Source organism: Anolis sagrei, chromosome 1 (assembly GCF_037176765.1).
Source record: "Anolis sagrei isolate rAnoSag1 chromosome 1, rAnoSag1.mat, whole genome shotgun sequence".
NCBI classification, from domain to species: Eukaryota; Metazoa; Chordata; class Lepidosauria; order Squamata; family Dactyloidae; genus Anolis; species Anolis sagrei.
Genome location: NC_090021.1, coordinates 281856269 through 281874067, shown reverse-complemented (window position 1 = coordinate 281874067; position 17799 = coordinate 281856269). Strand labels below are relative to the sequence as shown.

At 39.7% G+C, this 17799-nt stretch overlaps 1 protein-coding gene across 3 annotated transcripts in view; it reads right to left on the bottom strand.

The window, feature by feature from the left end:
• Positions 1–810: 810 nt before the first annotated feature.
• ZFYVE26 (zinc finger FYVE-type containing 26) overlaps positions 811–17799 on the bottom strand; it is a 55873-nt gene continuing 38884 nt past the window's right edge. For 2 of the 3 annotated variants that reach the window (XM_060762510.2, XM_060762518.2), the window contains exons 32-42: positions 17230–17450; positions 16432–16579; positions 15282–15491; positions 14013–14231; positions 11571–11768; positions 11100–11302; positions 8982–9123; positions 7722–7781; positions 5384–5566; positions 4574–4618; positions 811–3114 (exon numbers count right to left, since the gene is read on the bottom strand). In XM_060762510.2, the coding sequence (XP_060618493.2) occupies positions 2905–3114; positions 4574–4618; positions 5384–5566; positions 7722–7781; positions 8982–9123; positions 11100–11302; positions 11571–11768; positions 14013–14231; positions 15282–15491; positions 16432–16579; positions 17230–17450 (1839 nt within the window). In that variant the 3' untranslated portion in view covers positions 811–2904. The remainder of the gene's footprint in view (positions 3115–4573; positions 4619–5383; positions 5567–7721; positions 7782–8981; positions 9124–11099; positions 11303–11570; positions 11769–14012; positions 14232–15281; positions 15492–16431; positions 16580–17229; positions 17451–17799) is intronic. The other variant, XM_067462791.1, reaches the window with a different exon arrangement.

The window sequence follows — 17799 nt, the reverse complement described above, 5'->3', positions numbered from 1 at the left end:
TACTCAAAAGAGTCCTGCTAGATCAGTGGTGTCTAATCTTTTTTTGACCAGGAACCACTTGATCAGGGACCACTCTCCAACATTAGTACCAAAGGGGTTACGGATTCGGTTTTGCTCAACTTTAGATTTGGTTTGGTTATTTGGGGTGCTGATTCAGAAAACTGCATTGGATAGACCACATCTGTTCTAGTTTCTGATATAGAACTTATGCCATCCAGTAGTCATTATCTACTCGCCTACAGAAAACCATATTTAATAATTTAGAGCTGATGTGGTCTATCCAATGCAATTTTCTGAATAAGCACCCCAAATAATCCCAGGAACAGGCCTAAAAATGAAGACATCAGGGTACCCCCACTTCCAGGTGCCACATGGAACAGCTCCGCTCAGGGGGAGATAGGAGGATGAGAAGCAGCAGTCAGGAGGCTTGTTGTTGCGCCTTTCGTGGATAGTCAGCTTCCCAACATCCCTGTTGCCTCAGACTATAAGAGGGGTTTGCAAGACCAGATGTTCTCGTTGCAAGAATGTAAGTACGGTGAGGCCGCCGACCATATTTCAGTTCTTGGGGACCACTGGTGGTCCAGGGACCACAGCTTGGGAACCACTGTGTGAGGTTATAGAGGACTAAACTTTAAATTTACACCCATTTTCTTTGGTTGGAAGGTGCAGTACAGGAATTTCTCAGAAAGTTCCAGTAAATAAACAGAATGGCTACTTTGTCTTTTAGATGTTCCTTTTCGAGGTACGGTAGAGGGAGCCTCCAACGATTTAACCTGTTGCTTTTAACATATGTTAGAGTTACACCAATAGTAATGACCAAATGCATTTTATTCTTGTTGATTGGTGGCAGAGGCTCATTTTCCATCCATGCTTTTAACACATGTTCATGTTTTGAGCTCCTTGATTGAAATAGTTATGATACAGGGCAGGTTTTGCTGGTAAGAAAGTGATCCTTAGCAGGAATTGCTAAGGAATGTTGAGTTACAAACAGTGTAAAGTGCGTAAAGTACAGTGCAAGGGGAAACACAGATTAACCATTTATGCTCATTAAATACAACATGTTTTTCCCGGTGCGAAAAATGTCAGAGATATCTGATGAGAGTGGGACATATGCAGCAAAAGCTTCAGCTATTAAAGAACAAAAGTGACTTAAGATACACAGTGCTTCTCTTCTCTTCTTCCTTGGAGAAAAGCATCACAGTAACACACCCAACTAGATTAGAATGGAAATTTAGCTCAGACAGACAACAAAAGCAGCTTGTGTAAGCCTTGCATTCCTAATGAGATAAGCTTCAAAATCTGGGAGGTGGGAGAATCTGGAAGCTAAATGTAGCTATCCCCAACAGCGTAAGCTGCAAGCTATTTCTGAGCACCAGATCCAATGAGCCAAAGCGTAACTGATGTCTGTGGCTGTGACAGCACTCATAAGACATGAGGTCAATCAGGACCTTGGTTTTACTGGAAACTGGGCTCACAATCACTGAGATTTTCAATCAAGGTCAGTGGGAAAACAATAGTCACCTAACCAAACGACACACACTCAAATCATAAAGAATGAACATATATGAAGAACTTCTTACATTCCAAGACACAGAAAGAAGTACTATTCCTTAACTCACATTTGCGATGGATAAAATGTCAGATAATAGTATCAGATTCCTTTTACTTAGAACAAAGAGAAGGGACACAACAGGAAGATCTCTTGTTGACTCCCAACAGCTTGTTATAGTCCTCGGCAACTGACAGAGAAAGAAAAAGGCGCACTGCCACACCTTGAAGTACCCAGAAATGGCAATTTGTCTTGTGAAACCACATGCTGCCTTTTCCCATATTTTTATAAAACCATGAACAGCCTGCTTGGCTAATTGTGGTTCCACTGAGAATGGAAAGCTGGCTCCTGGTCCATGTCCTTTCTGCATTAGGGATTGTTCAATCCCTATGAGAAGACATAAAAGCAGACCTATGTACTCTCAGTGGTATCTTCACCCAATTTGGGAAAGGATGACAAAAGATGAGTATTAGACAAGACAATCCTAAATTCAGAAGGGTATATATCAATTTCTAAATTGATTTGGAGCACACAAATTATTAACTTTTAAAAATGTAAAATGTACTTATTTTGAGAATGAAAATTGGGATTGGGTGGCAAAATACCTGGGGAAATATGCTGTCCAGGGACTGCACATTCCCCACCTGTTTGAACATATTCAGCTAATTGAGTTGGGTGATCAGTTACAAGATCCTTAACATTCCTTCCTTTCCACTGCTTGAAGAGTCTGGGCAGAACATACAACTGTGAGCTTTTCAGCCATATATCTTATGCAGCACCTATTTTATCCAGAAGAGTCAAGCTACACACACAGGAGCCAATACGACTTTCAGGACCTGCCTCTCAACTCAGTGATACCTTTTCCAAACAGAAGAATGCAATTCCTCACTGTAAAGTAGATCATTGTTTTCTAGTTCCTACTAAAAATGGCACATATTATACTTTCTATGCAAAAGTAAACCACAATCTGCAAAGTGTAACATCTGTTTCTTAATTAGAAAGGAACATTATTCTGTTTTATGACTTCCTGTGTTAGACTAAACCAGCTACAAATTAGCAGATATGGCTTTTGAAATAATGCTAAGCAATACGTGTCTTAAAAAATCCTTGGCTAAAGCAAGACTGAAAGGTGTGGATGATGGAAGAGAAGGAAGGAAATGAATGACTAAACACTTCTGGTAGAGGTAGTTGGTTGTCATCAGGACATGATTGGCACTTTTAGGAACTGGATCCTTTCCCTTTCATCTGAGGCATTTGAGTAGAGCTCCTTTCCAACTTGCTACTAAATGCAGACTAAGGTGTACTAACCAGCACACATAGTCTTCCCTTTATAGAAACACCAAACGACACACTAGTCATTTCTTTGAGGTTTGGGTGAGCCAACTTCTTGGTTTGGTGTGATGCACTGAAAGCCACTGGGTGCAAATGGCCTGCACAACATCTTCTCCACTATCCTCAGCCAACTGTCGGACGTGTTGGACCAACTGCACAGCCCTCGTGTTTTCCTGTTTCACTGAGACCAGGTAGGCAGACCGTAGCTTGTGGCATCTCAAGTATGCTTGGATCTGAAACAGAGCAAATACGTCACAGTAAGAGTTCCACTTTCAGGTTGGGATTCTCTAACCTCCCTACTTAATGCAAGCAGAAGTACATGCTCATTCAACATGCCATCTGTTCCTGAGTGTTAGGGAGAAAAACAGAATGGATGAAAACCAGGGCCTACTTGCACAAATGGAGGTCCTTTCTTGTGCTTACAGATCACTTTTGCATCAGAATCAAAAGGTTTTCCCATGTTTCCCAGAACAACACTATACAAAAGGCCCAAATTTAGAAGAGGTGATATGGTTGCTTCATTGGTCCGATCCTGAAACACACTGAAAAGAACTAATAAACTACGCCTACTGAGAATTAAGAGAGCTCTTGATGATGATCTTCATAGATACTTTCTTAAGATGGGTCCCACTCTGGGAGAAGAGTGGTATACAAATGCAATAAAATAATCTGAACTTTATGAAGCCATCTCCCTCAAATTAGAGTAAACTAGTCTCAAATATACTAGATATCCTTCCTTTTCACTATTTAATGTTTTTTCCAGCCTCATAAAAAAACCATACTCCTTAAAGTTCTCCCAGGTTTTAGCACCTATGTATATCAAAATTCAATGTGAAAAATATATGGAAAAAGCAATTTGTGGCATGCTCTCTTTCTCTCTGAAAAGAACAGCCATTTATATTCACTTGAACTGAAAAATACTGCAATTTTTCCACTGGAAGAATCAAATTATAGCATAATGAATGCTTCACAGAATACAAAAGACTCCTTGATCATCACAGATGCCTCCAGTCTTTGTGAAAGCATGCATGATAAAACAAAAGAGGAAAATAATTCCTCCAGGTTTTCTTGTTTTCATCGGTGGGAAAGATCATGGGGGAAACCTAACAAAATTTTAAGCAATTATCCTACAGTAATTTTAAAAGGAAGGAAGGGTTCCAAAGCCATATATTGTATGATGGCAACAAACAGTTTAATGAGTTATTAAGTTTTACTAGCCATTTTGAGCCAGAAAAAAATCCAAAAAATAACTCCACAAAAGGGGAACATCTCAATAGGCCTTATGTTGCGGGGTCGCCATCTTGCAAATGACAGGTTAGAAGCTGTTTGTGTGCTGGGAAAGGCATCTAGCAGTAATCCTTTGAAAGACTATGCCCTACTCCTTCAAGGGTAAGGTTTCATTCATGGGTGGTTTGTGTTGCAGAGATGCAGCAATATTAAGTTGGGGTCATTTTCTAAAACACACTATAGTCTTTCTATCTTCTAGCATCCTTCCTTCTTTTGCGGGTAACATCATTCTAAGCTTCACATTATATTTTGCTAAAGAGTTGTTAATCTGATATTTGTTGCTGAATCTGAAAAGCCCAGACCTATGGGTTGAGGGGAGGAGATGGGGGAGTAATAAAATGAATTGTGGGATTCTAGAAATTGTTTCAGCTTCAGGACCGCTGCCTCATGTTACACTGCACTCACCTTATTTTCATCACTCTCCATATCCTGTATCAGATTGTCTAATTCCTGTATTAAAGAAAAATAAAAAGTACACTTGAAAGAGCAATGTGACATAATTTGTGAACCACTTTGTTCATGTGTTATTTGCATGGGCTGTTGATAATTAAATGTTTACATCTGCTTGAAATAATAATAATAATAATAATAATAATAATAATAATTTATTTTTGTACCCCGCCTTCATCTCCCTGAAGGTACTCAGGCCAGCTTACATGGGGAGAAGCCTGAGATTCAATATAGTTAAAATATAACCTCAAAATTAATAGAAACATTTCAAACAATATAAAACAACCACAAAATACAATACATAGCTAACATCTAGCAACCTTCAATGGTCTGAAATATTATATACTCTATCATTTGAGGCTGTTTGATTACGTATTATGGTATTTTGGGGGTATGAATTAGATTTTAGAAATGAGAAAAGTCTGTTGGAGCAAATCAGAGTCCAGTAAACAAACACTTATAATCAAGCCCTTTATGTAATAAAACGAATGTTTATCAGAATCTTCACAGATGTAAATGGTTATCTCTCTTTTACATCTTCATGGAAGACTTCCTAACATTCTGAAAAGGCAATCAGGAGATAAATTCCTCACAACTAGGACTCCCTGAGTATATATTTGTAGACCATTTGCCATTTGGACACAACATCAACACTAGGAAAAGAAGAACAATTAAGTCTGAAAGGCAACAGAACTTTTGTTTAGCTTTCTGCTATGCTTAGAGAAAGTGAATGTCCCTTTTCTTTCCCAGACAGTCTGCAATTACCTCAGCAGGAACAGACTCAAAATCATCTAGGCAGTTTAGGATGACATTGTCCCCATCATTTTTATTTGCAGCACCAGATTCCTTAATACATTTGAGGAGCTGTCTGATCTCACTGTAGTTCTGCTGCTTCACCAGCTGCCTGGCCACTTTATTGTACACTGCAGCAGCCTCCAGCTGGAAGTCCTAGGGCACAAGAACCAGTGTCATTTCAAAATGGTAAAATGCCTCCCTACAACATAAAGCTGAGCTTTACTGAAGGAGGAAAAATATGGATTTGTGGTAGTTGAGCTATCATACAGTATAGTAGACAATCACAAGGAGGTTGGGATCTCAATCAGGTGTTGAGCATACTCACCCTCTCTCTTTAAATCTCTACTACAGCCATTGTTCAGCCACAGCAAGCCCAGAAACCAAAAGGTAGTGTGTTTTCCTCCCAAACTGTCCAGCTGACCAGTTTTAAAGACTACACAGAGCATAGTCCCGTGACTCTCCATCTTCTATACAGAACTACAGCCCCACAGCAAGGGATCATGTCATACCAAATGCTGCTATCCTTTACAAAATGCTTGGCTGGGTAAGAGAACAGATTTTTTTTTCTTGTAAATGCCTTTATTCTGTATTGTACTTACTTTGGTTTACTATCCCTAATCTGTATTGTTTTGTAAGATTTGATAGATTAGCTAGTTGTCTTTAAGACTCCTTCCATAAATTTGAATAAAATCCCAAAATATCTGCTCTGAACTGGAATATATGGCAGTGTGAATTGAGATAACCCAGTTTAAAGCAGATATTGTGGGATTTTCTGCCTTGATATTCTAGGTTATATGGCCGTGTGGAAGGAGTGGTGGAGGAATTTCAGATGGGAACAGCAATGGGGTGAATATTATTGAAGGATGAGATAAAGCGCATCACTGGGCATATAGTGCTGTGCTGGTGATGGTGTGGGGAAGGTATTTATTCCTCAAAGGCACACGGAAACAGCCAGGTTTTTAGGCTCTTCCTGAAGGCTGCCAGGGTGGGCACTTGCTTAATCTCTCCGGGTAGCGAATTCCAAAGCCGAGGGGTCACCACGGAGAAGGCTCTCTCCCTCGTCCCCACCAGTCGCACTTGTAACAGGCAGAAGCGAGAGGAGGGCCTCCCCAGAGGATCAAAGGGGGGGAGGGGAAATAACTAAGGCCCCTTCCACACCGCTGTGTAAAATCTCGCATTATCTGCTTTAAACTGGATTATATAGCAGTATGGACTCAGATAACCCATTTCAATGCAAATATTGTGGATTACAGCCTTGATATTATGGGTTATATGGCTGTGTGGAAGGTCCCTAAAATTCAAGCAGTTATGTCTGGTCACAACAGCCCCATGTAGACCCAATCAGAATCAGCACACAGCATATAGCACATATGCATTTATATTTCATCCCACCATGACCTTTCCATAGACTATAGAATCATATTTGCAACAGTATGAATCCTCAGTAAATATACATTTCATATATGCCAAATTCCTACTTTGACATTAAGAAATAACTTTAATGTAGCAAACAAGTTTACACTGTGACCTTTCTGCTCCATGTAGTTTGTAATTGCTTGCACTGACTGGTAAAAGCTCTCTCTATACATTCACTTAGAGGCCTTTCCCAGTCCTCCCTGGGAAATGGCAGAAGATAAACATCTGATCATTTGTAAGCAATGTGTACATGACTCTTTTAGCTTTGTTTTTTTAAATATGAGAAAATGCATAAAGCACATGAGTATCAACACTATTAGTCATGGTGGTTATCCATCTCACCGTTTTATCTCAGTGAGCCTGAGCTAGAGAAGCAGCAATTCTAAGAACCTTTGTACAGCAGTCCTCCAAGTGCAGCTTTCAGTAGACTGTCAACAATAGAACAAGCCAAACAAGACAATAGGACAAACTGCCTTCAACTAAATAGTTATAATCTGATATTCTAGATCTGAATTTGCCCCAGCTTTCTCTGTTTTGCTATAGAGCTAAAAGACACCAGTTTACAAATTATTAATCTTCTTTCTGTGGCAAACCCAGGTCTAAAAAACAAAAAGACCATTCAGGAATTTCAAAACCTTAAAATGCCATTGTAGATTTTCACAGAAAAAGATAAAGCTTTTGTCTTTACAATATTAATGTTGACCTTCCCTAAACAATCAAAGGCAGAGTGAAAACAAATGTAATTATTAAACATAGCAGCTTAATTCAAGTTTTTTAGATATCCAAAATAACCAAGATAGGAAGCTGAACGAAATGCAGTAATTTTCAACTGCTTTACCGATGTCCACAAGGGACCAGTGTTAGCTATAGCAGCTTCTTAGGTGCACCGTACCTGTAGAACTCTGAATGCAATCCCAAAGCCTTCTTCAATGTTTTTGCCTTCCAAGATGACCTGGAGAAAAATTGCAGCAACTTAAAACTGGGTGGTAGTGGTTAAATATTGTGTAGGCAGTCAACCAAAAATGACCACAGAGTTGTGATAGAGAATATACAGACATCCTAGGGCAGTGGTTCCAAACTTTTTTTTGGCCAGGAACCAATTTCCAATATTAGTACCAAAAGGGTTATGATTCTGTTTTTAGTCAATTTTAGATTCTGTTTGGTTATTTGGGGTGCTGATTCAGAAAATTGCACTGGATAGACCACATTAGCTCTAGTTTCTGATATAGAATATATGCCATTCAATAGTTGGCAAGTGCTCACTCACAGAAAACAGTATTTAATAAGCATCGGCACTATAACACATTTCTGCGAGACCAGTCGCTCTTATTGCAACAATGTAGTAATGGTGAGGCTGCGGATCATATTTTAGTTCTTGCAGACCACTGGTTGGATGTTCTCTTAAGTTTAAAAGACAGCATTTTTTTATTCATGTCTTTTTTACTTTTGCAGATCTGTAGTTATGCCCCTTGAAAGAATCTCAAGGCTGGCTGCACCTTAGCAGCCCAGTAAGCAGGAATTTAGGTTAAGCATGGATAATCCTAGGCATGCTTGGTGTTTTGTGGTTGTTGTTTTGTGCCTTCAATTTATTTTGTTACTTATGGAGACCGAAAATGGACCTACCACGGGGTTTTTGTAGCAAGGTTTGTCCAGCCTTGCTATGAGACTGAGAGGATGTGACTTGACCCAAGTCCCCCAGTGGGTTTCCATGTCTGAGCAGGGATTTGAACTCTGGTCTCCAGAGTCACAGTCCAACTCTGGAATCACAACATCACGCTGGTTCTTCACGTGTACTCTGGACTAAACCCTACAATGTTTGGAGGGGTTTACAGATGCGTCTTTATGACTACAGCCATGGGCTTCCACTGTTATGATTTGTTCAAGAACTAACTGACAACAGATCAAGCACCTAAAAAAAAGATCAACCTGCTCTCCTCTACCACTTGGGTTTCAATTCCATGTCCTTCCTCACCTTTCATTAGTAGAGTCCTTCCCAATCAGAGTGATGAAAACTTTACATGGTATGTGGCCAGTCAAAACAATTATTGTTAGTTTTTTTTTAAAAGCCCTACATGATTTCAGTGTCATCTACACCCAATCCTGCTCATTTTATATTTAAAAGCCTGCCATGACTTTAAGTGGAGCCCAGTACCTTGCAAGCAACTTCCATCTTCATTTGATTGTTCCCAAAGAGTGTGGGTACTGTAAAGGCGGCTGTGGATGAGGCCCCTTGTTTCTCACATCGATGCAGGAATTTTGTAACTTCCATCTGAAGTTCGACTGTATTGATGTGTCTAATTGGAAGACAAATAATAAATATAGGAAAAACATAGATTGGATGGCCATTTCCAAGCAGCACTTTAGCTGTATATATCAGTATGATAGATGGTTGGACTCTGTGGCCTTTGAGGTCCCTTCCAAATCTATGATTATAATGATATCACTGTGCAAAGTTATTTGAGCATGACAATGATTTCATAATGTACTGCTTAGCTTATTTTGTGGAGGTTGCAAAAATGCCTTTTTGGGGTGGTGGGGTGGGGGAACATGCTAGCAGAATTATTCTGGCAAGTTGCACTCCAATAAAAAGTTAATGTTTCTAGAGATAAACTCTGTAAGTTAAATTAATTATTTGCCTTTCTTTTTGTTCTCCTTTTACCGGAAAAAGCATCTTTTATCACCGTATGACCGGACATATTTTAAAAAATGTCAATTAGTGCAGTTCAAATAAACATAAAATATGGAAACTCATCTATTACTTCAAAACAAGAGAGGTTGGAGTTGTATTTTAATATATTAATATTGCTAATATTAATACATTAGAACATCAGTTATTAGTATATTGGAGCATAACACCATGCTCTATTTTTAATATTAAAAATATGGTTGGAACTCAACTACATCCTTCACAAGTTTATAGTCCTCAACAAGTAGATAGGCAGACAGGTTAGCTCAGATATGGGCAAACTTCAGTTCTCCAGGTGTTTTGGACTTCAATTCCCACAATTCCTAACATGCCTGGGTTTGCTGGAAGGGAAAGCCCTTCCCCAATTGCCCTCTTTGTCTGCCTCTCTCTTCTCTCTTTCCTCCCACTTCTCTGTTAGACTGATATTTCTCAGGGACACACCTCTTTTTTTTCAAATAGCAAGCCCTTCTCTTGTGAGCACTGAGAGACACAAGATGTCTTCAGAGAGGTAGACAGAAAGAAAGATAGCTAGGCCCTTACTTTCCTATATAGAAATATAGCTCTTTCAATAAAGTATTCTGTAACTTTTAAATCTTGACTCCTGTAATTGCTGAAGCTCATTTGCTCTCCTGTTATGATCAAGAAGCTTCTGATCTGCTAAAACCTCTGTTGCTGCTGCTTTACTTTTAAAAATGCATTTTCCTTTTTGAAATTGCCCAACATAAATTCTTATACAGAGAAATGTAGTAATAATAATAAAACGTTATTTATTCCGCTCTATTTCCCCGGAGGGACTCAGGGTGGATTACAAACATAAAAGGCAAGCATTCAATGCCCGAACACAACAACAATACACCCATACTAACAAAAATTGACAACCCAACATATAAAAATAAATTACACCTTAACAACAAAAAATAAATAAAAATGCAATCTGTTATATCAGACATAAGACAAAACATCAAACAACGAACAGAAGTATCAATTTCCCAGTTCCTTGGGGGCAAATAGATTGATCACTGCTCATTGTCTATTGAGTTGGTGGGGTGAACAGGTCAAGACTTTGCATCAGAAGCTATAATTTGCAATTTTATCATGTCATAGCTACACCTCTGATAGAACGTAAATCCATCTAGTGAATTGCAATGATTCCTATCCAGGTGTCTTTTATGTTGTTCTGTTGTACAATGGGAGATCCCATTGTGCAACGTGTTCCATAATGTTCTGGTGCCCTTTGTGAAATGGGCCCCATAGCGTTCTCACACCCATTACACCATCAGACCCATGACACAAAAGTTCTGGAAAAGTAGCTATGCCTCTGCAGCCCCCCCCCCCCCCCCCGAGAAATCAATTCATTTTCAACATTGTTTATTAGACAATGACATAACATGTCTAACAGGCTGCCAACCATAATAGTTAATGCAAAAATGATTATTTTTTAAAAAGTGTTTCACGAGCACTAGAGCTGGAGTACCTCAACTTCACTGAATGCAAATTACCTCAGTTCTGAAGTATACCTTCACACATTATCTGGATCAAATTAGATAATGATAAAAACATTGCCAAACAGCCATTTCTTTGTACCTTGAGACATCAGGAGCAGACATTTTCTTACGGAAACTGCACACAGACTTTTTCCTTCCTGAACTACGTGAAACTTCCTGAAGGTAAACTTTGAGGTGATCCTTGACCTTCAAGAGCCACTTCTGCCTTTCTCCCAATTCAGTGTAAGATTTTGCCTTGTGTGTGAAAAACCGAATGCAGGTCATGGCGGCACGAACTTGATCCTGGGGTGGGGAGGAGAAATGTGTAAGCATGGCTAAGCTTTAAAATGAAAGGATCAGGTGAAACTGATTATCACACTTGCCAGAAAAAAGGCAAAGCAGCTCTGTTCAAATGATTCAAGAAATGAGCCAAAGAAATGTATACCAAAACCCCCTGCTGCTGGGAAACAAGATAAATCACATCTAAAATCCTTGCAGATTCTTGTGAAAAGTCTCTGCAAAGGTCCACAACATTTACATCTACAGCAGAATAGTATGTCAAGTCTCTTACCTTCATAAATTGCTGCAGCTCATACAAAATGTGGTAGTAATTCTTTTTCTGCAAGTGTTTGCAAGCTGCAATGAGATAGTCACCCCAGCTCTCTAAGCCTGGATCAATGGTTTCCAGCAAGTTTTCCAGCATGTGAAGCTTTCCACCTTTATAACTTGGGACAAAGATTCCTTCAATAAACACTTCCTGTGGGCTCTCCTAAAACAGAGGGAAAATGAAAGTTTACCTATACCAATACTTTTGGCAGAGAAGCATACAACCCCTTACATCACCGTTGATGGCACTGAGAAAAAAGTGATTGCATATGAAAGCAATTTAAAAGACACTGTCAAATCCAGAGAATACTAGATTCTGGGCAGTTCAACAGATGGTTTCCCTTCAAATCTTGTGACTACCTGCCTAAAAATTTGCTTTTTCAATAGGTTTATAAAAAATGTAGGAGGTGAAATGTCTCCAAGCTTTCTTCACTCCAGTTCTATGCAACAAATCCAATCTTTTCAAGGAATCTGAACCAAACCTCTGCCATTTTATGAAATGAGTCATTAAAAGGTCATCTTTGAGGCAAATGAGAACCCAGCACATATTATTATTCACAACATGATAATTAGGCAAGGTTTCAATAAAACAAGATGATGTCAGTAACTGATAGAAATCAAGGTCTTCATAATATTACAAGAAGTTGTTGCCATAACATGTCAACACACTTCTATGGGAACATACCCAAGTGGGAAAGCAAATGAGAAAAGTCCCTCTTTTGAATGCAACTTGAGACAACAGCAACATAGAAATCTTGGTGTGCACTCATTAATGCAATCATCAAGGTGTCTATCCAAGGAAAAATGTTTGGATCCAAGGAACTACTTTAGTCTGCCCTTCTGTTTGGTTATGGACAAAAAGCACACATCATACGACCCAGACCCAATACAGACAACAGCAGGTTGTGCCAAACCACAAACTACATTGGGAAAAGGGGCTGCAGCAGCACAGCAGGTTAAACCACTAGCTGCAAAACAAACAAACAAGCAAGCAAAAAAAAACCCTTGCTGACCAGAAGGTTGGTAGTTCAAAGCTGTGGTTCAGGGTGAGCTCCCGGCTGTCAGCCCTAGCTCCTGCCAACCTAGCAGTTTGAAAATATGTAATGTGAGTAGATAAATAAGTACTGCCTCCGCAGGAAGGTAAAAGGCGCCCATGCAGCCATGCCGCCATGCTGGCAAAGCACAACCAGAAGGGTCTATATACCACAGGCTCCTCAGCATGAAAAACGGAACAAGAGCACCTCCCCATGGCCAGAGTTGAGCGTCACCTCCAGATGCCAGAGATGGAAAGGGAAACCTTTGCTTTTTTGCATACTGTATGTTATTGTTCAATGTATAAAAGGCAATTAATGTTTGCCTATATATGTGTATACTGTAATCCGCTCTGAGACCCCACAGGGAGATAAAGCGGAATATAAATAAAGTGTGTTATTATTATTAAGAGCAGTTTGCTCTCTTGCAATATTGAGGGGGGGCATTGCTAAAGCAATTAATTTGAAAAGTCTACAGAACGGCCTAAAACTGATGTATTGATGCTGATATTTAATAATTTGTGATGCTATTGCTTTTAAATGCCTAATGATTTTGTATTGTGTATACCTAAACTGTTGTAAACCGCTCTGAGTTGCCTAAGGGCTGAGAAGAGCGGTATACAAATAAAGTAAATAAATAAATAAAAATAAATATATCAAATGTAGGACATCTTTGGCACTGCAGATGTTGTTGTCCAGCTCCAATAAGCCAGAAAGTTGAACCAGCAATCCAGGATGATGGGAGTCATTGTCTAGTAATTCTTGGTTTCCTATTATTGAGATGTACATTTTGTGGCCCTCAGATAAACGCTGTGAATCATGACAATGACATGACAAATAAAGGCCAATGGATGTCCTGATGGGAATTCTGGACAGCAATCCCCATAAGTCCTAGCCAGAACAGTCAATTACAGAAGTTGCAGTCCACTAAAACTTTGAGGGATCTCTTCCATATAACTTTACTTATTTATAAAGTAAGTGGGTTTATTCCTTCCTTTGGAGACTAATATGCAGAAAAAATATAGGATGGAAAATAAGAAGTTCACAGACAATAAAACACATTAGGATATATAATGCATATGGGCGCAGGGGTATGGTCTTCTTCAAATTTGCTAAAACAGTTAGGGATGGCCAAAATGTGGCCTGTGACCCTGATTTAGCTCACAAGAAATTATTTACTGTTATAAAGGGCTTAAAAATAGTAAAATTGTCCCCCATACCTCCCAGAAAACTTTTGAGGCATTTGGATATATATCTGTGAATTGTGGGGATGTTTGGTGACAGGGAACAGCCTTCCAATGTCTCTGGCGGAGAGGGGAGTTTAGCCTCCTACAATTGCCCACCCTTGTTCTAGATCCTTATAAAGCAAGTGTCACCTTATTCAATAAATGCAGGAGTGCTTCTCGCATGCAGTCATGTCTCATATAGAAACTAATGATTGCCAGGTTGGTGCCATAATTGTGTAAATAAAAAAGACACTCTTGATAATAGGTGTTATGTTGAATTTTCCCTTCAGGTGTCATCTCCAGAGACAGGCTTCGTGTCCGCAGCATTGCTTCCAGTTCTCTCAAAGTTGCAAAGTAGTCATCATCCTGCTATTAAGGAAGAATCAAGAGTCACAGGATTAGACAAATGGAATTCTGCCAACCAAACACATCTATTGGAGCCAAGGGAGAGAGGACCTTTTCATCAATTCTTCCTTTCTTCACTCTTGCACCACCTTAAAAACTTGGCCCACAGGAATGGGTGGTCCTTCACTTTCAAATAGTGTGGCTATTCCCCTTCACTCCTTCCTCCTGATGGATCTCTCCTTCTTATGGAGATCACTCTGAATTCAATCCCTGTTGCAGATGTAAACACTATGCTGACAGCTTCAAGTCATGCAACAAACACTGCAGGACTCAGGGAGGCTTATATGATTTCAGAGGAGTTCCAAGCCTCTGAATTGTTGTATGTATGCATGCATAAGACTTCAAATTTGAGTTAAAAAATCAATCCACAAATCTTGGTAGAATTATCCATGGACCAGTTAAGTACTACACCTTAAAACTTATCAAAAAAGGCATCAGGAAATGCAGAGCCAACCTTAAGAAATGTGGCTAAAAAGTGGAGTGCATGACATGTGATTGTGGAGAAGAGCAACATCAGAGGCACTCCAAGTAGTCAGCTTCAGATCAAAGGACATATAGAAAAATGTCAAGTTTGTAACTTTGTGTTTTTAAATACTTACAACTCTTTTAATTTCTTTCCAGACTTTTCATAATTTTCTCCTGTTCTTTGAAGACTACTGTTCTTTGTACCCTCAATTTGTTTCTGACACAATTTTTTTTAAAAAAGGACCAGCCCCTGAAAAACAAGCCCTTTGTCCATCTCAGGAAGTCCTAAAAGAACCATTGACCCCTTCTTTTCTATCTGTTGCAGGAATGCTTCTGGCTTTTTTGAATGCCTGGGTGGGAAAATGGTGGCTAGAGATGAATGGCCAACAGTGTATCAGGGATCTTGCCATCACATTTGAAATGCTTAAGGCTTTCGGGGCATTTGGATACATAGTTTTAAAAACATTGCCCCATTATCTGTACTCTGACCCCACATTCAGCCCACAGAAAGCATCTATCTGTTAAGCAAGAAGGAGACTAAGCTCTTACCACAGACAGAATGGGCTTTACAGTGGATTCCAGGTACTGTACCACATCTTGGACCAGTCTTGAGCCCAGATTTAGTTGATTCAAGTCAAGTGGGGCTTTTAGGCATCGACTGAATTTTTCTCTGGCAGCATTTAGGTTGCCAGCTTTAAGGCAAGCCATACCCCAGGCATGCCATGCTCCAGCTGGATCCAAACCAGTCTTTGTTGAAACCTAAAGGCAAGGTCAATAGTCACAAAGATAAAGTCAGACAATTTTAATTGCCCAGCACCGTTCTCTGTGAAATCAGCATGACAGTTCTTGGACAGTCTCCCCAAATGTACCAAATTATTATACTGCAAAATGGGAGAAAATAAAACTGTTTCCCTTTACATCATGGATGAGAAGTTTCCAAGGGTTAGAGGATATGGTGTTGTAACCCTACCTTCATATAATCACATTCGTTTAGCAGCCTTCTGAAAACCTGCTGCTGACGTTCCCACAACATCAAACGTCTGTGCTTGGAAAAGTGGCTGCACTGCCAACCCCCATGTTATCAGAAGAATAACTGGGATACTGGTAGTGGTTGGGGGGGGGGGGGGGTCTCAAGTCATTTTTGACTTCTGGGAATCCTAAAGTGATCCTTTCATAGAGTTGTCTTGGCAAGATTTTCTCAGAGCACATTTGCCCTTGCCTTCTCTTGAGACTGAGAGAGTCACTGGGTTTTCATGGTAGAGCAGGAATTCGAATCTTGGTCTTAGTTATAGACCTGCGATATGCTAACTACCAATATACATGCTGACTATTGCTAGTGATAGCACAAAACTTGACCTCATCCATGTTTCATATAAAACAGATTATACACCACTGGGCATATTTGCTTTGGTTTAATATAATGTGGGGGCGGGGGGGGGAGTCACAAAGCAAGCAGGAGATTCAGATTTAACAGCAAGATTAGATGGACCCATGTTTTGATCTTATATAATGTCACTTTCTATGTCTTAATATTCCTAATAAATCTCAAACAGATTATGCTAAATGTGTCATGGTGGTTCATTTCACCGGCTAGCCTCCTCCAACCTATTTTCCTCAGAGATAATTTCCAGATAGACAAAATAATGTTTTAAGGCATTTATGGGCCGTGTTTACAGCTACATCTTCCCTATTGCATTACCTCCACTGCTAATTGATAGTATTCAGCTTCCAAAAGTTGATTCCTTAGCCTTGTAACTGCTGCAGGCTGCAGGATCTGATCCAAAGATGGTACACGACGATATGCAGCAGCTACTAAAATATTCAACACATCCACTTTGCTGATGTAACTGTTGGAAGTTGGAAAATGCAAGTTAGATGTGTCTTGGATTCACAGATGAAAAGTTTAACATAGTCCATATGTAAGAATAGAGGACCCTTGGTATCTGCTGAGATTTGGTTCCAGGATCCTCCATGGACAATAAAATCTATGGAAGCTCAAGTGATGCAACTAGTGGTGTCTTTAGGCACTGTACACAGTGTGCCGATCACCACTGGGACCACCTTGACTGGCTTGTGCCAGAATCTTTGCAGTTCGATCTTTAAATTCTCATATCGTGCCAGATTTTCCAGGTGTTTATTACTATTATTATTATTATTATTGCATTATTATTATTATTTGAAACACAACAAAATGAGTCCACAGCAGACAAGATCACTCTGCTGGCTGTTGTATTGGATCACACTTCGGACACTTCCCAAGTGTCTAGGACTGTGTAATGTATCGGTGAATAATGCATGCAGATCCCAGTAAGGTGACCTTCTGCAGCTGGCAGATGGTAATTTTGTCAGTGCTGATTGTGTTTAAGTGCAGGGCACGGTCTTTAGGCACTGCACCCAGTGTGCCGATCACCACTGGGACCACCTTTACTGGCTTGTGCCAGAGTATTTGAAGTTATTATTATTATTATTATTATTATTATTATTATTATTATTATACCTGTCACAAAGAGCTAAATCCTGGCTCCTACCAGCTTTTACAAACATCATTTTGGCACTAAAAAGTAGCTGTTTCATGACATCAGTGAGGAGACCAGCATCCACTTCAGGGTTTGTCAGGCCTCGGGACAGTTTGCAGCAGTGCTCTATCAATTTGTGGCCACAGGCTATGCTGTCTGAGTGCAGATTGAAGATGGCAATACATAAGGATGCACTGGGAGCCTGGAAAAGGAAGGAGGAAAACAAAGGCAAATATGATCATGACTCCACTGAAACAGTCAACCTAAGTCAAGAAAAGAAGCACAACAGGACAGTTACAGAACAGCATTGTCTCCTAGAATAAACAAAAGGTATAGGACTGAAGACTTTAATTTTCTGACTTTGTTCATGCGCAGACATTGAATGACTGTTAACAGCTTTACAGGCCATCTGATCAGACTATGATGAAAAGACATGCTAAGACAGATGTCATTCTGCATGGTAAAGAGGGAGTGCCATTAAATCCAATGGCTCCCGGTTAAGGAATATCACAAGGACCTCTCCACCATTCTCTCCTCCAGATATCTCCTTT